Here is a 22,560-nt window from a genome sequence, read left to right on the forward strand (position 1 = left end):
AGCGCTGAGCTTCGCGTTGCGCGCGCGAGCTCCAGTCGAGCAACGCGCCGAGAGTCAGTCACCCATTGGCCACAATGCCTCCCTTCAAGGATGACCAGATAATAGTACGATATTGCGATACACGCGCTTTACTTTGTAGCTGCTAACGATGTCTGCAGGTGATTGCGCCGGGTTCGCAGACGACCCTGGCGCAGCTTGGCCTGCCAGAGTCTTTCACCCCAGCGCGTGTGCGCCTTCGGTCGCGCATGTTCCCGGCTGAGAAGGAAGGGGAATTCGAGCCGTACAAGATCAGGCGGCGGCAGGATAAGCCAGCGGAGAAGCCAGCAGGGCAAGATGTCGGCGCGCAGGGCGAGGCCAAGCCAACCGCAGACGGCGAAGACGAGATCGTATGGGAAGAAGACCGTATTTCAGAGGAAGGCGCGATCTGGCCGATTCAGGAGGGCAAGATTACGGACTGGCCCTGCTTCTTCGCGCTCATCACACACGTCTACAACACCCTGAACCCGCCATTCCACACCGCAATCCTCCTCATTACCCAACCCGCATGGACGCCCCGAGAACACGAGAAGCTTGCGCAGTTCTTCTTCGAGAAGTTCAAGACGCCTGCATTCGGCCTCATGGATGCGGCGCTGGCTACAACATGGGCATATGGAGTACACACAGCAACAATCATCGACGTGGGCAAGGGTAAGACCGACGTTACCGCCGTGAGCGAGTTCATCCCCCACGTTCAAGGACGCGTTGTGTCGCTGCCCGGCAGCGGAGGCGAAGCATTTACCGAGGCACTGCACGCCAAGCTGAAATCGAAGGGCATCAACCGAGACATGTGCGAGCAATTGAAGAAATCGCCCATCTGCGAAATCCTTCCCGAAGGTACACCACTTCCAGGAAGCGGAAAGACAAACGAGCCAACCATCACAAATCCAGCTGCGGCAGCTTCCACCGGCGCACTCAGCTCTGGACCTGCGGCAGCAGCAGCCATCGGCAACGTGCCCCGAGGCCCAGGGCCCGACACCGAGGTCGGCGAAGAGGATGGCGCGGAGAATGAGGGCGTCCTTGATGTAGCCAGCATCGTGGCCGGCGGCAAAATGACAGAGTATCTCGCTAAGAAGGAGAAAGAGAAGCAGGACAAGTCAAACGCAAAGAAAAAGGGCGCCCCAGCACCTGACGCCAATAAGCCCGTAAGGTTACCAAACGCGAGACGAGAGAAGGCTACGTTCATGTACGAAGATCATGCGCTGCTCGATGCGTTGAAGAATTCAGATCTGGGCACGCAAGGGATGGCGGATGCGAAGGCCGCACTCGATGAGGGCCCGTCTAAGAAGGCACAAGACGATGGTGAGAACGGAGAGACCGCAGACTCCAACGGCTCTGGCGAGGCAGCTCCTTCACGGTCAGGTCACATTAGACGTGAGATCGAAGTTGGCACTGAGCGATTCTTGGCGGGCAGCGATGGTACGCTGGAGAAGATTGCAGACGCCGTGCACCGAGCCATATCCTCCGTGGACGAGGTTAACAAGCGCAGCGAGCTCTGGGATTCACTCGTTATTTGCGGCAACGGATCGAGACTGCGAGGTTGGTGACAGCGCTTAGACTCAATGATACATGCTAACAGATTACAGGCTTCAAAGAGGCGCTGCTTCAGGTGCTTCAGATGAAGTACCTCATTTCACCATCGTCAGCCACCATCTTCACATCGGAAATCCCGTCGAACATTTCCACTCCTGCCGGAACAGGCGCGAACACGCCGCAACCGCAGCTTGGTCCTCACGGCGGCTCAGGAGTCAACCCTCTCTTGTTTGCAGCCACGACCGCCCAGTCTCAGAACTTTATGCCCCACGGCGGTAACCCCCTTATGCCGAGCATGTCCCATAACGCACACTCATCTCACGGTCAGACGCCGACATCGATCAAGACTGTGAAACCACCAGAATACTTTCCGGAGTGGAAAGATGTGGGCTTTGACGAATCAGCATTTCTCGGCGCTCAGGTCGCCGCCAAGGTCATCTTCGTTGTTGACCAAGGTCAGAGTAAGGGCTACATGACCCGGCCTGATTACAACGATCAGGGTCCCCAGGGCATCCACGACTACAGTCTTTAGGGAAGGCTGGCAGTGCGTGGCCTTGGCGTTTCTCAAGCAGTGTAGTTGTTTGTATACCTAGATTGGAGTTGGGCTACGATATCCTGGCACAGGAACAAAAGGAGTCTGCAGAGGTGCTACAAATCGAAATGTTCAAACACATGATCGAGACATGTGCCCATCATCTACCTCATCCAGCTGTGCCAATTCACGTGCTGTTTCGTGCGTTCTTTTGGTGCACGTGGAGCCGGCCGCATTCTTCGGTGGCCTCCGCCTTCAGGCTGGGCTTGCCACACTTAGCGAAGCACTAGCCGTCTCTAGCTCCACCAACCGGTCCCACCATCTCCACGCCGCGGTTGTCCAGCAGCATTGATAAGGGCTGCGCAACCGTCGATATATTGGGGGCTGTTTGGCTCTGCTTTCCTTTTGGTGACTGCTGATTGCTGCTTGTCGTACGATTATACAGATCTTGTCACACGCAAGACAGTGCTCATAAGATCGATTCCACGTACCTGGTATCTGGATCTCCACAACATATTATAGCAGCTGTATCTCAAGTCTCGTCCTCACATCATCAAACATGGCCGCATCAGCAAGTGTGTCAAGAACGATCTACATCGGACCATTCGTGCACAGCAAGTCTCTCACCGAGCTTGAGATCTGCGAGAATGGAGCGATCGGTGTTGATGAGAACGGCGTCATTGCCTTTGTAGAGAAAGAGCTAGATTTGGAGGCCGTTCAGTCAAAGCACTCCTGGCAAGATGCCGCGTCTGTTCGTCTGAGCGGGAACTCGTTCTTCTTCCCTGGCTTCATCGACACCCACACGCACGCCCCTCAGCACCCCAACACAGGTCTTTTTGGGAAAACGACGCTCCTGGACTGGCTGCAGACTTACACATTCCCCATGGAGTCTTCATTCTCGGATCTCAAGCGCGCGGAGGTCATATACCGCAACTTCGTCTCCCGGACGCTTTCCCACGGCACAACAACAGCCGCATACTACGCCACAATCCATGTCCCCGCCACCAACCTCCTCGCTGACATCTGTCTCGCGAGAGGGCAGAGAGCGCTGGTCGGCCGGGTCTGCATGAACTCGGACCTATCTCCCGAGTACTACCGCGACACCTCTGTCGCGCAAAGCGTTGCCGACTCCAAAGCCAGCATCGACTACATCCGCTCCATCGACCCCGCCGGCGCCATCGTGCGTCCCATCGTCACCCCCCGCTTCGCCCCCTCCTGCACCACCGACTGCCTGACGTCCATCGCCGAGCTCGCCCACGCCGAAGACACATTCATTCAAACCCACATCTCGGAAAACAAGGGCGAAATCGCGCTCGTCCAGCAGCTCTTCCCGGACAGCAAGAGCTACACCGACGTGTACGACACCCACAACCTCCTCACCCCGAAGACCATCCTCGCGCACGCCGTGCACCTCGACGCGACCGAGCGCGCCACCATCCGCGCCCGCGGCGCCGCAATCGCCCACTGCCCCTGCAGCAACACCGCCATCACCTCGGGCTGCGCGCCTGTCCGCGAGCTGCTCGACGAGGGCCACGTCGTCGGCCTCGGCACCGACGTCTCCGGCGGCTTCCACCCCAGCATCCTCGAGAACGTGCGCCACGCGGTGTGGACGTCGCGGCATCTCGCGCTGCAGAGCGCGCGCGGCGACGCCGTCAAGCTGAGTACCGAGGAGGCGTTGTATCTGGCGACGCGCGGCGGCGCGGCGGTCGTCGGGCTGCAGGACCGCGTCGGCGGGTTCGACGTCGGGATGGAGTTTGATGCGCAGATTGTGGATTTGGGGGCTGTGCAGGACGGGGGGTGTCCGGATGGGCGGTTCGATGCAGGCCCGGTTGATGTGTTTGGCTGGGAGAGCTGGGGGGAGCGCGTCGAGAAGTGGGTGTATGCGGGCGATGATCGGAACACGACGGCGGTCTGGGTGAGGGGGCGGCTGGTGCATTCGACGGGGAGGTATAGGGAGATGGGGAGTGAGGTCGCAACGCCGTAGTTGTTTTGTGAAGAGGTATCCATTTTCTCGAGTCACTTTCCACTCTGTTTGCATTGCTGTACTTGATATAGAAATTCATAGACGTAGTCCCGAAAGCGATGAACACATTTTCAACGCACAGCAGAATGAACGTGATGATGGCAATCCCACATAATCTTAATTTCACTCAAAACTCGCTGATTAGCTGTTGTGTTGCTTGTTCTCATGTCCGTCATAGTGGGGCCTCCGACATCGCCCCACTCCACCACTTCACCACAACACTCTCACTAACCTATATATGAGAAAGAGAAGGACATAGGGTCTAGAATCTGATACCTACAAATTGGTTCTCACGGTGAAGACAATTTGCAGTCGCCGCTACACCAGAGCAAACAGCGCAATCGCACACGCCACACACGCACCCTTCACTTCACCGTGAACGCCTCCACCCTTGCTCGCTAGCCCGTCCCCCCCAAACCACACCCACAAAACCCCTCCGGCCCCCGCCTCTCGCCCTTCAGCAACCCACCACCACCACCCACCACCCTCCACGCACCCCCACCAACCGCCCCAACACCCACCCCACGCCACCACACCCCTCCACACCCACCCACCATGTCCGCCCCCACCCCCCCAAAACAACCAAACATCTCCGTCCGCGAATACATCTACTTCCTCCCGCACCCGCTGCCCCCGGGCACCCCCGTGCCCTACACGCCCGGGCTGCCCGCCGCGAATGTCCTCAACCTGCCGCCGCACGGCTTCGAGCCGACGCAGACGCTCGTTTTGACGAGTCCGCGCGGCGTGTTCGTCGACGCGCGGTACTGGCGGGATTTTGGGCCGGGGGGCCCCGCGAGGGGCGGGCTGGAGTGGGCGTTTGCGGGACGGGCGTCTGCGGTGGAAGTAGATGAGGGGCATGAGATCTACGGGGCGTACACGCATGCGACCTGGCGGCATTGGGTGGACTCGCGGTTCAAGTTGCCTGTGGGCGCGCGGGCTGGTTCTGGTGCGGGTTCTTCTGCGACGGCGTCGATGGTGGATACGGATGAGGGTGCGAGTACTAATGCGTCTTCTGAGACAGACTCGACGGCGCCGTCAGACATGGTTTCGCCGGCTACTTCCCCCGGTATCGAGTTCGCAGCGCCTGCCGTGCCGCCGCCAGCAGACACCGACTCGCTCGCAGACGGCGCTTCAGATGCGGATCCCGATGTCGACGCCGGCCCCCGGTTCCCCGTCGACGAGGGCCTGATGTTCACGCTCGGCGACGGCCTGTTCCTCGAGCACGGCCACGCGTTCCATCCCAGTCTGGGCCGGGTCGCGGGGCACGAGGAGCTGTGGCGGAGCGTCGAGGTGCTGAGTACTGAGGTGCTTGCACCTGGTGAAGAAGCTACGAGCGCGGATGAGGCTGCAGAGAGTAAGAAAGAACAGGCCAAGAAAGAAGAGACGAAGAAAGACAAACGCGAGCGCGCAAAAGCAGACAAGAAAGCGCTGAAGAAGCAGTCCAAGGCTGCAAAACACAGCACCACTTCTTCTTCTTCCCCGACCAGCACCTCCAACGACACCGACCCCAGCGACACCTCCCCCAGCCAGCCCTCCCCAGACCGAGAAGTCCGCACTGGACCCCCCAAAGGCCGCAAAGTCTCCGTCGTCCTGCGCACCAGCGACCCCGCGAACGGGATCCGCGGCGTCATTGTGCGCGTCGGGCAGTATGTCCAGGGCATTGTGGTTGTGGGGGGGAAGGTGGCGACGGAGCGGTGGGAGTACATGCCCCCGAGTGCGTCTACATCTGCTACATCTACAACTACATCCACCTCTACATCTACAGCTACATCCACCTCTACTTCGGCATTTGCGTCTACATCCACCGCCACCGCCTCACACCCCACGAAGGGCAAGGCCAAGCAGTCTGCCACCAAAGCCACAAAAGCCGGCTGGACACGCACCCACCGCAGCGGCACGTGGTTCCTTCCCTGCGCGGCGGCGTGGCGCGAGGAAGCGTTGTTGCTGGGCGGGAGGGTGAGGTTTGAGGGGTTTGAGTGGGTGGTTGAGGAGGTGTGGGGGTGGGAGTAGATGGATACATTCTCGTTTGCGATTGCGACTGCGATTGTGGATGGAGTGGAGAGGGGAGAGATTGAGTTGGAGTCTGGGAGGTGAGGGGTGGATGACGGATGACGGGATGAAGGGGGTGCGATACGATACGATATGAGAGTCTGCGCGGATGGGTCTACGGCTGAGGGTCTGCGGTCTGCGATATGCGGTCTTCGACGTCGAATCTACGATATCGGGTCTGCGACAGACAGCGCTTGTACGATAATGCGTCTTCGACGCGGGGATAGACGGATGGCATGACGGACTTTATGGCGCTGACTTTACGGCTGGCTTACGGCTGGTTTACGGCTAACTCTACTGGTTTTACGGAGGATGTAAGATGGACTGACCGACAATGGGAATATACATAGTATACTTCTGCGGCGATTGTCCACTGCAGAATTAACAATATGATATGAAAAGTAGTCTCTCCACGGGTTTTATGTGACATCGTATGTGCTGGAGAGGGTGTAGGATCGACTGGATAGTGAAGTGTGTGATTGTACCTTGATTGTCCACTACACAATGAAAGATGTGATATGAAAACTACTCTTCACGGGTTTCTTGCGACATCGTGTGTGCTGGAGAGTGTCAATTACTTAGATAGGCTGGATGATGAAGTGCGGCAGTGTAGATGCAGCATGCCTGCGAGGATGGTCCACCGCACGATTAGAAATATGATATGAAAATCAAGTCCGTTGATGGGGCTGGAGGATGAATCATGGATGGAGTGGGAATGTGGTTGCAACGCTTGTGCTATAATTGTCCACAGCACAATTGCAAACGCGACAAGAAAACTAGACGTTTCACAAGCTCTTGCAGAACTGCCCTCCGTGGAGCGGTGGAATCCCGGGTTGAGCAGACAACACTGTGCAACATGACTGACATGGACGGGTTGCATTGGAAACTAGGTTCATTCATGGCTGTCGCCATCCCTAAACGCCGCCCATGCTGGGAGTATGCCTCACCAGCCCAACTTTTAAACCATCGTAAGGCGTACACAACCGACCCACACGACAACCTCAGCGGGGAGTCGCAGTCTATTTCTTCTTGTTCTCCTCCTCCTCGGCCTTGGCGGCGGCGCGGGCAGCGCGCTTGCCCTGGTAGCGGGCCTCGGAGCGGGCGTCGCGCAGCTTGCGGTAGGCGTTCTCCTCGCCCTTGAAGTCGGCGACCTTGCCCTCCTCGAAGGAAACGGTGTTCTTGATGGGCAGGATGGTGCTGCGGACGAGGTTCTCGCCGGCCTTGGCGGCCTTGATGTCCTCGGCGGATGCGTCGCCCTGCTTGGTCTTGCCGTTGCGGCGGGGGAACAGGATCAGGCGCTGGCGGTACTCCTGGAGGCGCTCGACGTTGGCCTTGAGGGACTCCTCGGACAGGTTCTGGCGGCGAGGGTCGACGGAGATACCGATGGTGCGGGCGAACTTGCGGGGAATGCCGGCAGCTGGGCTTGTTAGCGGTGATCGTGGGGGTGCGATGGGGGCGTGAGCGGCGTACCCTTCAGCTCAACGAGCGAGAAACCACGGCCGGGCCTGACGCGGCGGTTGTCTGTTCATGTCAGCAGTGCGCTGTCGTCGCGGCGGTCCACGTACACTTGACGGTAGGGCATCGCACAACGGGGCGGAGGAGGTCGACGGGGCGAGGAGCAACCTTCGCGGCCTTGGCAACGCGGGCGTTGCGTCTGGACTTCTTCTTGCCAGGCTATCGAGCGTTAACAACTGTTGACACAGGCGCCACTGCTCTCAGCGGAGTGAGAGGGGATTTACCTGGTCGAAGTGCACGCGGACGTAGCGTTGCCTGGGAAAGTCAGCGAGCGCTTGCGCGAGTGCAGGGCGGCGCATACCAGTCCTTGTGGAAGTGGTTCTTCTGGATCTGCTGGTTGTGCTTGATGGCCATTTTTGCAGATTTCTGCGACGGTTAGTCGGGTCGAGGAGCAATTGCGCGCGGCGTACCTGTCGAGGACCTGTGGTTAGTACGGGCTGACGAGAAGATGTTCGACGAGAGAGAAAATCGGTGCGGAGCGCTCGCTTGCGGGTAAACGTCGGCGTGTGATATCCGACAGCGCTAGCCACATTGAGCTTGACGTGGAGAACATCACTGAACTTGACATGGACGGACATCTCTGAACTTGACAGGACCGTTATTGAATACTAACAATTAAACGCACATAGCTGGTCAGACATCAATGCACAGCAGTTCAGACACCAATGCACAGCTGCTCAACGTCAATGCATACCTGATCATCCGACAATTTCATTACAGCATCTCATAATGCCCGCGCACGACTATACTATCGAACAGACAGCAACGGCGGTGCCTCGCACCAGCCAACAAGGGATATCTCACAAACAATCATTCAAAAAAAAACCAAGCGCAGCGGGTCATGAATCGTAGCTTAGTAGCGGGCGTCCTGCTCGTGATCAGGAACGTTACTCTCGCAAGCCGCCAATGCCTAGACCTACACCGTGGGGCACACCGTGAGGTACACCGTGGGCACCGTGGGCACCGTGAGATACACCATGGGCACCGTGATCGCGCGGACTGGTCAAGTGAGACACCTCAGGCCGCCGCTTCTCGTACTCCTTGGGACGGGCGGCGCTGTGCCCCTTTTTGACGTGGCCGAAGATCTTGCTCTGGACGAGGTTCGTCGAGGGCGCGGGCATGGGCCTCGGCGGGGGCGCGTGGCGCAGCATGCTGGAGGCCATCTGGCTGGCGTGCGACTCGGCGATGAGGTCGTCTTCGCGGTCGGTGCAGGCTTCCTCGTCGTCGACGCTGGAGGCGGTGATGGTGGAGTTGGAGCTCTGGCGGCGGTCATGCGCAGGCTTCTGGTGGTAGTGAGCAGGCGGCGCGGACTGGGGGATGGCGGTCGCGGTGTAGCTGGGCGGGGTGCGCGGTGGGCGTGCATAGGGGTGCGATCGCCGGTTGGGGGTGTTGGGCAGGGAAGACATGGACTGCGCACCTCTGTGGTGGCCTCGAGACCGGGGGTGTGTGGCGGTGCGGGGCGTGGCGGGGGCGGTGGCCGTCTCCTGGCTCAGCATCTTGTCGGCCAGCAGGAGGGCCTCGAAGTTGCTGGTGCCGCGCATGTTCTCGCTGGAGAGGGGCGTGCGGTGCAGGCGGCGCGGGGTGGGCTGGTGCGGGGTGGCATAGGCGGAGCGCGGCGAGCTGTGGTCGTGCATCTGCTCGAGCAGCGGGGCCATGTGGTCCCTGTTCTTGCGGATGCGCGACTTGAGGCGGTCGTTCTCGTCGATCAGGCTGGCGAGCTCGCCCTCGCGGTGCTCGGTCAGGCGCTTCTGCTGCTCGAACAGGTCGCGCAGCTGGTCGTTCTCGGCCTGCAGCATCAGGGCCTGGCGGTTCATCTCGGCCAGGACGATGGCGTTGGCGGCGTTGGCGCTGTCGACGTAGCTGGGCTCGGGGGCGGCGGCGGCCTGGCGGCGCTTCGCCTCGGCCTGCTGCAGCACGTCCAGCTCGCGGTGGGCCATGGCCAGCTCGACGGCCATGCGGCTGGCGGCCTCCTGCGACTCCATGACGGCCATGTTGTGCTGCAGGCGGTAGTGGGCGGCCGACAGGCGCATGTCGCGCAGGGCGTCGGTCAGGGTGTCGACCATGGCGCGCAGCTCGTCGGCGGCGGCGCGGCTGACCTGGTCGTGCGAGAACAGCACGGCAGCCGCAGCCTCAGCCGACGCCGTGGTGGTGCTGAGCGCGGCGGGCGGCGGCGGCGACGTCAGCTGCGGCGTGGGCGGGCTGGCGGGCGCAGACGAGGCGCGCGACTCGACGTCCGGGCTCGCGACGCGCGCGTCCTCGGGGGGCGACAGGGCGGCCTCCATGGCGCAGGGCGATGCGCGGGCGGCGGGGTGTTTGACGGGCGGGACGGGGCGGCGTGCGCGTGTCGGCGCGTGCTGCGGGGAAGAGTCGCGGGCGCGAGGCGACGGCGCAGCTGCACGGGCGGCTCAGACAATGGTCGCGGCGGCGTCTGGGGCGGCGAGGGCGGCGCGGTGGGTGCGAGGTGAGGTGCGGTGCTGGGTGGAGCCGCCGTGTACCTGCGCGGAGGGCTGCGAACCATGCCCCAATTCCAGCCAGCCCGTCTTGGTCTCCGGGGCAACGCGGCGCTGTGACATCCTCCCGGCCTGACCGTCACGTCGCGCCGTGCTGGGATTCTGGAAATTGTCCGGCAGGGAGACGCAATCCCTGCGCGAGAGCCTCCACCGCATGAACTGCGACGTCGCCCGCTGACCGGCCATCGAGGTCATGGATCCGCCCTCGAGCCTCCCGCGACCGTCTGGCCTGCCGCGCCCCGCCGCGTCCCGGCTCCCTATACTACGGCCGTCGGGCAGCCAGCAGCAGCTGCGGTCGCCGGCGTCGAGCAGCCAGCTTCGCAAGCAGCCGTCCGTCACCTCCCTGTCGCGCCCGCCCACGCAGCCAGCACCGGCACCCGTACCCGGCCTCCAGCGCAAGCCGTCGCGCATCTCGCTCGTCCCGTCGTATGCCGCCCCCTCGCAGACCGCCCCCCCGCCCGTCTCGCAGCCGCTGGCGCGAAAGCCTAGCCGCGCCTCGCTGGTGCCCGCCGCCGGCCGCCGCGTGAGCAGCATCCCCGGCGCGGCCACCTCGCTCCCGCCGCGCACCTCGTCGCAGGGCGCGCCCGCCTTCAAGAAGCCGTTTGCTCGCCCGTCGTCCCGCCAGAGCCGGACGCCCTCGCAGCCGCTGCGCACGCCGAGCGCCACCAGGGAGGACGACCGGCTGGGCAGCCTCAATGGCTTTCACTCGGCGTCGAGAGGGTCGTCGCGTGCGGGCTCGCAGGCCGGTGTCCACGAGAGCTCCTCGCCCGAGGACGTGCTGGACGGGGAGCGTGACGCCACGGCCAAGCGGAAGGCGCGGCCGTCCCTGTCCGAGCGCACTGTCGAGAGCCTGTCGCTGCTGCCCTCGTCGCCCGCAAAGGGCAAGGGCCGGCGCCGGTCGAGCTTCTTCAACCAAGACGGAGTCATGCTGCCACCACTGCGTCCTGCATCCGCCATGTCCAACCAGAGCAACGACAGCAGGCCCGCCACCAGCGACGGCGCCAGTCGCCTGCCCACGACGCCCAGCAGGCCCGCCGCGTCGCCCGCACGCCTGTCCATGACAGTCCCCAAGCGGAGCGCCAGCGCCACCGCATCCACGCCCACAACGACCCCGAGCCGCGTCTCGTCCGTGTCACGGCCCACGACTGCAATCAAGAAGCCCGCGCTGGTGCCCACGCAGAACATCCACACTCCCTCCAAGCCAGCCCCGTCGTCCAGCAAGGGTCTGGCCTCTCGCACGCCAAAAGCACGTGCTCCCGTTGCTGGCTCTTTTGGCCAGGCAATATCACCACCCGGCACTGCCCCGGCACCCTCGCCAACGAGCACGCCTCGCAAAGCCCCCAGCTCGTCACTCGCGCTCCGCAACTCCATCGCCCAGGCCAAGGCCACCCGCAAGCAAGAGGTTGTCGAGTCACCCAAGAAGCCCGAGAACTCCTCGAATGCCCTCAGAGAGCAGATCGCCAAGGCCCGAGAGGCAGCAAAGCGCAAGGCTGCACCCGTTCGTGCAGACACGCCGCCCAAGGATGCCATCATACCCGACCCCGACGAGATTGCCAGCTTCGACTTTGGCCTCGACGATCCGTTCAACCAAAACTCAAAGGGCGGCCAATCCGTCCTGCGCAAGCGTGTGGACGGCGCCCGCACAACCGGCCGCCTCAACATTGCAGGCATGCAGCTGACTGAGATGCCCGAGGAGGTTCTCCACATGTACGACCCGAACGATGCCACCGTCGCCTGGGGCGAGATTGTGGACGTTACGACCATTGTTGCTGCCGACAACGAGCTGACGACGCTGCCGGACAGCATGTTCCCTGACGTCAACGGCGACGACTTCATCGACTCGGACGATGCTGGACCGCAGTTTGGCGGTGTGCAGAACCTCGACTTCCACGGCAATCTGCTGCAAGAGCTGCCCATGGGTCTTAGGCAGCTGGTGGAGCTCACCAAGCTCAATCTGTCCAGGAACAAACTCCCCGTGGGGGCCTTCGAAGTCATCACCAAGATAACCTCGTTGCGCGAGCTGAAGCTGGCCGAGAACAGCTTTGATGGCCAATTGCCGTCGGACATTGCCAGCCTGACCCAGCTCGAGGTTCTGGATCTTGCCAACAACAAGCTCATCGGTCTCCCCGCGGAGATTCGGGAGCTGACACAGCTGCGGACTCTTAATGTCGCCAACAATCGGATCCAGACTGTACCCATGGAGCTGTTCACATCTCCATCGTTGATTGAGTTCAACGCTACGAACAACCGCCTGGAGGGCTCGTTCTTCACCGTCTCATCAGCACCGCACCTGCAGGAGCTACGACTGTCCGGCAACGCACTGACATCCTTGTCTGAGTCTGGCAGCTTGAGCATGCCCGCGTTGAAGCATCTGGACATCTCAGTAAACAGGCTGTCTTCGCTACCTGACGTGAGTTCGTGGTCTCACTTGGGCACGCTTCTGCTGGGCGAGAACAAGGTCGCTGCGTTCCCAGACGGCTTCTTCACCTTGAAGCAACTGCGCATCGCCGACTTCACGGCAAACGACATCTCAAAGGTCGACGAGCACATTGCGCTAATGGACGGGCTGGAAAATCTCACTCTTGCTGCGAACCCTATCCGCGAGAGGAAGTTCTTGACGATGAGCACGGACGAAATGAAACGCGACCTCCATGCACGACTCCAGCCTGAAGCGATTGTCACTGGCCCTGACGAGGACGAGTTTGCATTTGCGGCTGAAGAGCAGGCACCTGAGATTTCGAATGGGTGGACAGTAACACCCTCAGGAACCCTCGACCTGGCGAACAAGAATTTCACCGAGCTCGACGAAGACGCCCTGGTGGCCTTGGCAGAAACCAGTGACATCCGCCAGATCAACCTCCAGAGCAACCTCCTCCAGAGCGTCCCGCTCGCTTTCGGCCGCATCGCGTTCCTCACCATCCTCGACCTGTCCAGCAACAGCATCGCCAGCCCCCTCTCGACCCCCCTCTCTCTCCCCAAGCTGCGCGAACTGCGCCTCTCGAACAACAAACTCAGCTCCCTCGCCGCCCTCACCACCCACCTCACAGCCCCCGCCCTGCACACCCTCGACCTCAGCCAAAACCGCCTCACCGGCACCCTGCCCCCGCTGCGCTCCTCCTTCCCCGCCCTCACCACCCTCCTCGCCGCCGACAACGCCCTAACCGACGTCCCCGCGCCCGCCCTCGCCGGCCTCAAAGTCGCGAACCTCGGCAACAACAATATCGAGCGTCTCGATCCACGCATTGGGTTGCTCGCGGGCGAACTTGGTACGTTGGTGGTCGAGGGAAATCGCTTCCGCGTCCCTAGTTATCAGGTGCTGAGTAAAGGGACTGAGGCTGTGTTGTTGTGGTTGAGGGATAAGGTGCCCAAAGATAAGGAGAAGGAGAGGCCCAGGAGTGATTCTGAGGCTAGTACGGCGACGAGGACGACGGAGGGCGGGAGTGAGTTCTTTGATGCTGAGGATGGGGGGGCGTGGTAGGGTGCGTCGTCTTCTTTGCCTTTGCGTTCGGCTTCGCAGTCGCGTGCTGAGGGTGCTGAGGGTGCTTCGAGTGCTCCTAAGGAGTACTGAGGTAGGTGAAGTGAAATAGATGGGTATGCTGGGGTGGGATGGGGTGGAAGTGAATGCTACCCCACAATGCAGTGTCCCCTTTCTTTTCTTTTCTTTCTTGTATATTTTTACTGCTAGAGTGGGGGTTTTCCCAAGGGGGTTTTCACAAGGGGGTTTTTCATGTGAATGTTGATGAGTCGGATGAAGATGGAGGAGTAGTGTGTATTGTGTGTATTACGGTCGGGTGTAGTAGTATAGTGTGTATATCCATATCCCATATTCGGGAGTGTTGTGTTGTATCAGCACATTTCCCCGTTCTTCGTCGTTCATTGCACTTTCTTTTTCGCTGTTCGTTGCACGCTGTTTCTTGTCTGGCGGTTGTGTGTGTGTGTGTGTGTGTGTGTGTGTGTGTGTGTGGTTCTTCCGGGGGGAGGGGGAGGAGGGGTGTGAGAGGGGGTGTGAGAGGAGCTGAGAGGCGCTGGAGAGGGGTTCTGAGAGGAGCTGGAGAGATGGAAAGGGTGGAAGTTGGGAATTGAAATTTGGGGTCTTGTACCGTGGGAGACGAGTTCACTGGCACGTCTGCATCTACATCTACATCTGCATCGACATCGCTATCCACACATGCATCTGCACGCATCCACTCACGAATCATACCCCCACCCGCCCTGCAGCCCCTGTGACACTCCTCGCACATCTCCCCCTGATAAGGCGCGCGCCACCTGGATTCCTTGTGACAGAAACCCCACCGCGCTGTCCACGCCCGCGTGCCCCGTATTCACATTCACACCCGTCCGCGGCACGGGCGGATCCGCATCCCGCTCGCTCACCCCGCGCATCACGTCCTCGCCCACCGCGCCCTGGTACCCCTCCAGCGCCAGCCTCCGGATCGCCGTGCCCCAGCGCTCGACGTACTGCTCCTCGCTCACGGTGGTGTACACCTTGCGGCCGGCGGTGGTCGCGCTGAACGGCCACTCTGCGCGGATCACGGCGTAGCGCTTCGTGCAGAAGAAAAGCAGCGGCCAGGTGAGCAGCCACAGGAACGACAGGTAGAAGGCCCAGCAGATCCACGGCGTGGTGCGCCAGCTGTTCACGCGGTGGGAGGTGTAGATGTCTGCGTGGGCGTCTTCGACGGGGAAGCTGATGCGGATGTGCCCCCTGTACGAGGTCGCGCGCAGCAGGCCCTCGATGCGGGAGGACAGGTACGGCGTGTCGAGCCCCGTCACGGAGCGGGTCAGGCGGAAGACGCGCAGCGGGGACGCAGAGGCGCAGAAGCGGTGGCACCACTCCGTCAGCGAGGGCGCGGGGCCGGCGTCCTCGAGGTCCCGGGCGCCGGGCGCGCGGGCCTTGAAGACGGTGCCGCGGTGCGTGGACTCCTTGTTCGCGGCCGTGGTGAGCTGCATCGGCGACGTGTCGCCGGGGGCGAAGTTCGGGTGCAGGTACCCCGCCAGGCTGAGCACGAGGCGGAAGTCGGTGACCTCGCGGGTTTCCTTCTTGTCGCCGCGCCGCGTGGTCTCCGTGTGCGTGCCCATGATGTAGATCAGCGGGACGGGCGGCGCGGCGGCGAGCGACCGCACCGCGGACTCGAGGTAGATCGGGTCCGTGTCGTAGCGCGGGTCCATGTGCGTGGAGGTCGTGCATACGGTGGGCTTGCCGTTGCGGAAGGCGGGGTTGCTGTGGTCGGTGCGGGAGGTGGGCGGCGGGGTGTGGTAGATGGGGGCGCGGGGGGCGGCGGCGTCGGCCTCGCTGTCGGCGTACGAGGGGGGCGAGGTAGGCGAGGCCGCATCGCTGTAGGCGTAGTCGTCGGGCGTGGTGTGCAGGGAGACGGCGTCTTCGGGCTCGTCTCTGTATTCCGGGACGGGAGCGGTTCGGCCCATGGTGGTGGTGGTGAAGAGCGGCGGCACGTGTGGTGCTACGATAACAACTTACTGTAATATCCAAGGTACAAGCTGAACAGAGCGGGACAAGACGAGACGATAGACGGGACGCGGCCTTTATGCTTACTCCAGGGGCCGGTGAGACTCGCGTCTGGTGGAGGCTGTTTTAGGAGCATCAGGCAACCACCTATCGGCGTTACGCAGCGGGTATGCACTCGCACTCGGCATAGCCACGCGTAGAGGCTGCAAGGTCAAGACACGGACCCTGGACGATACAAGCCGCTTTGCTGCATATTATCCAATAAGGTGGTCATGTTGTGTTGATACCACCTGGTGTGCGGGGAAGGTGCTGTCAGCCTTGCATTCCGATGGCGCTAAGATAAGCTTCGCCAAATTTTGGAGCGCGACGCGAACCGTGGATGCGCCCAGTCACACTTCTTGAAGTTCGCCATACCTCGAAGTTCTTGCGGAGGAAAGTCTTGGACAGTTCGTCACAAACCTGGCCTCTTTCACCCCGGTCTGGCGCGTCCTGTGTGCCCCGAGGAAGCTTCCAACATCTCCCTGCAGAGCATGGGCCGGTAGCTCTCACCTTCACACTCGCAGCCTCCACATCTCGCGCATCATGGCGCACCCCGACGCCCCAATGGCCGACGCGCAGGCCAAGACAATCGACGCAACACCACACGTCGGGCAGACCATCAGCCACGAGGGCAAAGAGTACACGACCATCAAGGAGGGCCTGGCGCACATCCTGGTGCCCCACGACACACCCACATCGACCGACCCGCGCATGTCGAAGGAGGATACGCAGAAGCAGCAGGTCTTCTACAACCCGATCCAGCAGTTCAACCGCGACTTGAGCGTGCTCGCGATCAAGACGTTCGGCTTGGACTCGGTGCAGAGGAAGCAGGATAGACACGCGAAGCAGCTGAAGAAAGGGCCGAGGAAGCAAAAAGCGCAGAGAAAAGAGGCGGCAGAAGGGCCGGCCGAGGAGGTGGAAGAGACGGTCGACGAAACAGCCGCCGAGGACGAGAACACGCTGAACCGCAATCTAGACGACGAGAACACACTGAAGCGCAAGCTGGCCCAGGATGAAACAGACGACGGTGCTGCGCCGGCGAAGAAGCAAAAGGTCATCGAGAACGGCCATGTGTTGGAGGAGGGAGAGGTAGCGGAAACGCAAGCGGACGCGAAAGAGCCCAGGCCATGGAGAGCACCCTTCACCATCCTCGACGCTCTCTCTGCGACCGGTCTGCGAGCGCTACGATACGCAAAAGAGATTCCCTTCGCAACGTCCATCACGTCCAACGACATGTCGACGAACGCTGTCGAGTCAATCAAGCTGAACATCAAGCACAACAAGCTGGAGGACACCATCAAACCCAACACAGGGAACGCCATTGCCTACATGTACAGCTACTGCGACAAGAACGGCTACGATGTGATTGACCTGGACCCCTACGGCACAGCCGCGCCCTTTATCGACTCTGCCATACAGGCCATCACCGACGATGGGCTGCTTTGCGTCACATGTACGGACTCTGCTATCTTTGCGTCACACGGCTATCTGGAGAAGACCTACTCGCAGTACGGGGGTCTGCCATTCAAGGGCGAAGCATGCCACGAAGGGGGTGTTCGTCTGGTGCTGCATGCGATCGCCTCTTCAGCTGCACGGTACGGCATGGCGATAGAGCCGTTGCTTTCACTGTCAATCGACTACTACCTCCGAGTCTTTGTGCGGGTGCGGAAGGCGCCTAATGATGTCAAGCTCCTGGCCGGCAAGACCATGCTCATATACTCCTGCGACAATGGCTGCGGAGCGTGGACCACACAATTCCTTGCACGCAACAAGGTCACAAAAAATAAAAAGGGCGATCCATTCTACAAGCACGGCTTTGCCGCCGGTCCTTCGGCAGACGAGCACTGCAAGCACTGCGGGATCAAGACGCACATTGTTGGCCCAATGTATGGCGGGCCTATCCACAACGTAGGCTTTGTCGAGAGAGTGCTTGCTCAACTGAACGAAGTCGATCGTGAGACCTACCCAACAATGGACCGGATAGAGGGCATGCTGCGTACAGCGTTGGACGAGATCACGCTCGGGACGAAACGGAAGGACGACCAGAGCAAACAGATGCTCAGCCCTCTCATTCCCAAGGCTGACCCAGCGGAGATAGATCACCACCCCTTTTTCTTCATTCCCAGCTCAATCTCCAGGGTCTTGCATTGCTCGGCCCCCCCCTACAGCAGCCCTGCGAGGTGCACTTCGACACGCTGGTTTCCGGGTAACGATGAGCCACTGCAAACCTGGGTCACTCAAGACAGACGCATCCTGGACAGACATATGGCACATCATGACAGAATGGATCCGCCAAAAGGCGCCGCTCAAGAACCCGCTGAAGGAGAACACTGCAGGCCGCGCAATCATGTCGAAACCTTGCATGAGCCCAGTGGAAACAAAAGGCGCAGCAAAAGATGCCGCCACGGTAGAGAAGCCGACTGCACAGGATGGCGAGGCTGCTGATGTCGAGATGGCAAACACAGAAACAGCAGAGCGACCCTCATACCTGGGCACCAACTTCGAAGTCAACTTCGACGAGAAGCTGGGCAGAGACCACGACAGAGGCAAATACGTCCGCTACCAGCTCGCGCCGCGCGAGAACTGGGGCCCCATGGCCCGCGCAAAGTGACGCAGCGCTAATCCAAATCGCCGCGCTATTGAAAATGCTTCGTCGTGGCAGTTGCGGAGTGGCACGTCCAGGCCGGACTGCGCGAGCAAACCGCAGGACAGCACGCATGTAGGCCGAGTCGCCAGGTTTTTGGCTGTGAAATATATCAAATCTACTACCATTTCGCCACTGCGATTATTCCCATCCGTGTACCCGGCTTTTGCAATCACGAATGATTGACGTTCGTGCTCCCGTGACTACGCGTCTTGAGCTAACACCTCAGATCATTGCGCGCATCTTACATCATTGACAAAACTCTGTTCAGCACTGCGCCTGACATGGGTGACGCTTCTGTCTGCGTCTATCAGAACCGACCTTGCTCCAGGCACCGCCCTGGTCATACAATGGGTACGCTCCAGGATCTTTTTACAAGGCAACATGAATCGCGCAAGAGCGATATCTTATTGTGGGGAGCTGGCCGAATGGGTACCTGCAGATTCGCCGCGGCAAGGAAGGCGACGGTGGTGAAAGCGGGTGGAGTGGTGTGCTCCGCGGAGTCCTGAGCAGTCGAGATGCATGGTGCTGAACAATTCCAATGCAGCCTCGCCGTGGACCTGGGTGCGGACTGCTATTCGCTGACAATTCAACCTCTTTGGCCGGTCCGCCGTTGATCGGTCTACGGGTGCGCTAGCGGCTTAAAGTCTCCATAACTCCTTCGTGTCAGAGCGACGTCACAACAAACTGCTGCTCGGCAGATGGCAATGCATCCTGGTCACCACGCGTTCGCGCAGACGCCCGGGGCTTACTGCAGCTCGACAGCCTCCCTGTGATTGGCTCGTACCATTGTTCCGATCGAAAAGCTCCCGAGATTGCCATGTCATGGTCGAGCTTTTCGATGCCAGTCAGATCCGATTCCTCGTTGATATTGTCATGAAGTCATGGCACTAAACGCTTTCGAGAATATCATCTTTTTGTCATGGAGCTGTCACTGGGAACAGTAGCGTAGTGGTGCGCAAGGGGGCAGTGACTGTATATAATAGAATTGAGGCGCCCGCTCACTGTTCTGCACCTTCGCTTCACTCCAACCGAAGTCAAGATGCTCTCCAAGGCCATCTTCAGCACATCGCTGCTCTCAGCGCTCGCCGCTGCCGCACCTGCGCCGCAGGTGGAGGGTTATACCAACGCCGATGCGTCGTTCTCGGTTGACTACCCTACTGGCACACCTGCCACCAGCTTTGGCCCTGACAGTCAGATACCTGCTCAGGCCACTCAGACTGGCTCTGCCTACCCCCGCATCAGTGCGGACCCTACTGGCGCCACCAGCCACGGTCCCTTCTCTGGTACTCCTACCACGACCGGCGCTGCTAAGGCTCCCGCCACCTTGGGCACTGCCATTGTTCCTGGCCCACCAAACCCTACTGCCACATACTACAACACCAATGGCTTACCCCAGAACCCCATGCCGATCCCCTACACCCCGGCTGGCGGTCTTGGCACCAACGGCTCTGAACCTCGCTACATGGTGAACAGTGACTTCGACTACGAGTCCATCCAGCTCGGTCTGTACCAGGAGTGGATTGAGCTCGACTTGTTCAACAACGGCCTCGCCGTCTTCTCGGAGGAGGACTTCCTCGAGGCCGGCCTGACAGCCGAGGACCGCGCCTACATCGCCTTCATGGCGGTCCAGGAGACGGGCCACGCGACGCTGCTCACCAACATGCTCGGCGAGACCGCCGCGCCCCAGTGCACGTACGACTACCCCTTTCGCACCGTCCGCGAGTTCATCGACTTCAACCAGAAGCTGACGCGCTGGGGCGAGTCCGGCGTTTGGGGTTTTATTAACCACCTCGACTCGCGCGAGGTCGGGCAGCTGCTCGCGCAGTCTATTGCGACGGAGGCCCGCCAGCAGATGTCGTTCCGCCAGATGCTGGGTCTGCATCCCATGCCTGTGTGGTTCGAGACCGGTATCCCGCAGTCGTGGGCTTGGACTTACTTGGCGCCGTACATCAGCTCGTGCCCGGAGAACACCACCGTAAGTTTATCCCTCCCCAACTGTCTATTCTCTGGCTAATGCATCGAAAAAGAGGCTCTCCTGGCAGAACATGCCAGCCCTTCACATCGTCAACCAAGCCAACCCCAACCGCTTCTCCCCGAACGACACCGGAGCCTACGAAGTCGCTGGTAACCGCACCGGCGATCCCTCCGACTCCACCATCCCCCCCGACGAATCCTGCGTCAACATCGACCCCAAAGAACACCCCGGCTACTCCTGCGCCCCCGGCATTGTCCGCAACCGCAGCGAACCGCTCTCCTTCCCCGGCAAACTCGTGAACCTAACCTGGGACTCGCCTGGCTCTGCCGTCGGCCCCAACAACTCGTACGTGACCTCGACGAGCGCGGGTGCGCCGGCGTTCGCGGCCTGGGTCAGCCAGCTGAATCTCACGTACACGCCGCTGGTGCTGACGGGGGAGAATGAGGGGTACACGTATCAGCCCGCCAGTGAGGTGTATCAGGGCGATCCGGCGGCGAACGACACCATGTTCCTGGCGCTGACGGATAAGGACTTGTTTGTTACGCCGTTTAATCTGAGTTTGATTAATCCGCATGTTGTTGCGCTGGGGCTGTATCAGGCTGGGTAGATAGGCGAGACCAGATTGCGGATTGTCTTGATAGCGTTGGAGTGGTGGGGAGAGTAATTGATAGTAGTGAAATGGTAGTAATGACATTGATACAAACACTCCATCTTCTCTGCCTTCCATGTGACGTCTCTCTGCATGGCTCACTACCCACGTTGTCAGTCCCCGCGCCGCCGCCGCCCACACACCCACCTCCCGCTTGCAACCAGAACAGCGCACACCCGCATCTCAAATCCAATCCCCTTCCCCACAACTCACACCTACCATACGATACCACCTAACCCAAAAACCCAGCCACCCACTCCCCACATCGTAGCCACAAACCCAGCCCTACAGTTCCCCATCTTCTCCGCCGCTGTCACCGTCGCCGTCGCCGTCTCCTCTGCCACACAAGAGCCTGGCTACAGAGAAAGCGAGGGTATCACGTGCGGTGGGGGTAAGGATGAGGTTGAGACTCGGGTACAGAGGCGCAGCAGCAACCGGGTCTCGCTGGTCAGAGTAGAGGCGGTGGGGCGGGGGATGCTGTGGTGTGATGTGGCTACCTTTGTTGAAGGATGGGGTGGGTGTGCGATGTGTCGTATCTTCGTGTTTCCGTGATGCGAGGACGTGTGAAGGATAGCCCGGAGGATGCGTGAGTTGGGGACATGGCTGATGCTGGTACGTTTTAACGAATGCCTCGGACAGCGGGCGAGTAGAGAATATGGCTGATGCGAGCATGTGTGATGGATGTGTCGGGAGGTGCGTGGGTCGGGGATTTGGATGACAACGTGCGTGTCTGTTTAACCTGAAACTGTTGCTTCGCTCGCGGGCTTGTTGGATTGCGTTATGCGGTTTGTGCAGACTGTGACTTGGACTTCTAGTTGATCAGCTTGCTGTCTCTTACCTGCCGCCCCTCTGTACGAAACTTCTTGACACAGATTTGTGTCTCACCTGCTATATTTGACAGTGCTTGCGCTTGCTTGCACAGGCAGGTCTTGCACAAAAGTTTTGTCTTCCAAAGGCTTGAGTCACGCGCGACAAACGGTTGTGTGCAGCTGGCCGTCTGATTGGCTTGTTGTGGCTTCACTGCCATCACAAGTGAAAGCGCAGTGCTGACATAGAACAAAAAAATTGCAAAAAGAACGCGCGGCCTAGGACTCGAACCTGGGACTTTTTGGTGACTCTCGAAGTCCACCTGTGCGGGGGGTGGCTCACGAAGTCGCACCTGTACGGGGGGTGACTCTCGAAGTTCACCTATACGGGGGGTGACTCTCGAAGTTCACCTATACGGGGGTCAGCCAGTACGTCTACTGGCTGATGAAAAATCCTAGAATTAATTAATATATAAACAGGATAATAACTTTCAGACTGCTGTAGCTACAACGCATGCCGTCACGCGAATGACGGAGCGTGATTGCGCATGTGGGACCAGCTGTTTGCTCATCGCAGTGAAGGCGTGTACCTTCACTGCCTAACGTGCCCTCGTCGACGAAAGACCACAAGTCAGATGCTATGTCCTATCATCCCTACGGCTACGCACTTGCTGGAACACCATATATGCTCGCCCACACTATGCTTTTTCCCGGATGATGCACAAGACTTGCGTCGAATTGGTGACGCATGGAGTGAAGGAGCACGTTATTGGAGACCGCTTCGC

The 22,560-nt window shown here is 60.3% G+C and overlaps 9 protein-coding genes across 9 annotated transcripts; 6 read left to right on the top strand and 3 right to left on the bottom strand.

Annotated features, from left to right (window-relative positions):
* Nucleotides 1-43: 43 nt before the first annotated feature.
* C7974DRAFT_44275 (actin-domain-containing protein) lies at nt 44-2,381 on the top strand. The gene is made up of 3 exons (XM_046145418.1): nt 44-104; nt 159-1,575; nt 1,623-2,381. The coding sequence occupies exons 1-3, from the start codon at nt 75-77 to the stop codon at nt 2,099-2,101; spliced, it is 1,926 nt and encodes a 641-aa protein (XP_045993201.1). The 5' UTR covers nt 44-74; the 3' UTR covers nt 2,102-2,381.
* C7974DRAFT_44276 (guanine deaminase) lies at nt 2,382-4,233 on the top strand. The gene has a single exon (XM_046145419.1). The coding sequence runs from the start codon at nt 2,661-2,663 to the stop codon at nt 4,083-4,085; it is 1,425 nt and encodes a 474-aa protein (XP_045993202.1). The 5' UTR covers nt 2,382-2,660; the 3' UTR covers nt 4,086-4,233.
* A 446-nt stretch (nt 4,234-4,679) lies between these two features.
* C7974DRAFT_427389 (uncharacterized protein) lies at nt 4,680-6,134 on the top strand (the record flags this gene model as incomplete). The annotated part of the gene is made up of 1 exon (XM_046144562.1): nt 4,680-6,134. The coding sequence occupies one exon, from the start codon at nt 4,680-4,682 to the stop codon at nt 6,132-6,134; it is 1,455 nt and encodes a 484-aa protein (XP_045993203.1).
* A 978-nt stretch (nt 6,135-7,112) lies between these two features.
* Nucleotides 7,113-8,140, bottom strand: C7974DRAFT_44318 (ribosomal protein L13e-domain-containing protein). Its single transcript, XM_046145441.1, has 5 exons — nt 8,099-8,140; nt 7,913-8,054; nt 7,739-7,847; nt 7,644-7,694; nt 7,113-7,590 (listed from the first exon to the last, which is right to left on the bottom strand). Exons 2-5 carry the CDS (start codon nt 7,985-7,987, stop codon nt 7,193-7,195), a joined length of 633 nt encoding a protein of 210 aa, XP_045993204.1. The 5' UTR covers nt 7,988-8,054; nt 8,099-8,140; the 3' UTR covers nt 7,113-7,192.
* Nucleotides 8,141-8,297: 157 nt separating this feature from the next.
* C7974DRAFT_401740 (uncharacterized protein) lies at nt 8,298-9,541 on the bottom strand. The gene is made up of 2 exons (XM_046142629.1): nt 8,609-9,541; nt 8,298-8,556 (listed from the first exon to the last, which is right to left on the bottom strand). Exons 1-2 carry the CDS (start codon nt 9,500-9,502, stop codon nt 8,542-8,544), a joined length of 909 nt encoding a protein of 302 aa, XP_045993205.1. The 5' UTR covers nt 9,503-9,541; the 3' UTR covers nt 8,298-8,541.
* Nucleotides 9,542-10,391: 850 nt separating this feature from the next.
* Nucleotides 10,392-13,676, top strand: C7974DRAFT_318782 (uncharacterized protein; the record flags this gene model as incomplete). Its single annotated transcript, XM_046138668.1, has 1 exon — nt 10,392-13,676. One exon carries the CDS (start codon nt 10,392-10,394, stop codon nt 13,674-13,676), a length of 3,285 nt encoding a protein of 1,094 aa, XP_045993206.1.
* Nucleotides 13,677-14,386: 710 nt separating this feature from the next.
* On the bottom strand, nt 14,387-15,959 carry C7974DRAFT_365703 (uncharacterized protein; the record flags this gene model as incomplete). Its single annotated transcript, XM_046139837.1, has 1 exon — nt 14,387-15,959. The coding sequence occupies exon 1, from the start codon at nt 15,617-15,619 to the stop codon at nt 14,387-14,389; it is 1,233 nt and encodes a 410-aa protein (XP_045993207.1). The 5' UTR covers nt 15,620-15,959.
* Nucleotides 15,960-16,241: 282 nt separating this feature from the next.
* On the top strand, nt 16,242-18,309 carry C7974DRAFT_436443 (N2,N2-dimethylguanosine tRNA methyltransferase-domain-containing protein; the record flags this gene model as incomplete). Its single annotated transcript, XM_046145133.1, has 2 exons — nt 16,242-17,878; nt 17,916-18,309. The coding sequence occupies 2 exons, from the start codon at nt 16,242-16,244 to the stop codon at nt 18,307-18,309; spliced, it is 2,031 nt and encodes a 676-aa protein (XP_045993208.1).
* Nucleotides 18,310-19,118: 809 nt separating this feature from the next.
* C7974DRAFT_44363 (ferritin-like domain-containing protein) lies at nt 19,119-21,012 on the top strand. The gene is made up of 2 exons (XM_046145459.1): nt 19,119-20,320; nt 20,373-21,012. Exons 1-2 carry the CDS (start codon nt 19,385-19,387, stop codon nt 20,925-20,927), a joined length of 1,491 nt encoding a protein of 496 aa, XP_045993209.1. The 5' UTR covers nt 19,119-19,384; the 3' UTR covers nt 20,928-21,012.
* Nucleotides 21,013-22,560: the final 1,548 nt, after the last annotated feature.

The sequence above is a fragment of the Boeremia exigua genome, assembly GCF_020726555.1.
Source record: "Boeremia exigua strain MPI-SDFR-AT-0100 chromosome Unknown C7974scaffold_11, whole genome shotgun sequence".
Taxonomy (NCBI): Eukaryota; Fungi; Ascomycota; class Dothideomycetes; order Pleosporales; family Didymellaceae; genus Boeremia; species Boeremia exigua.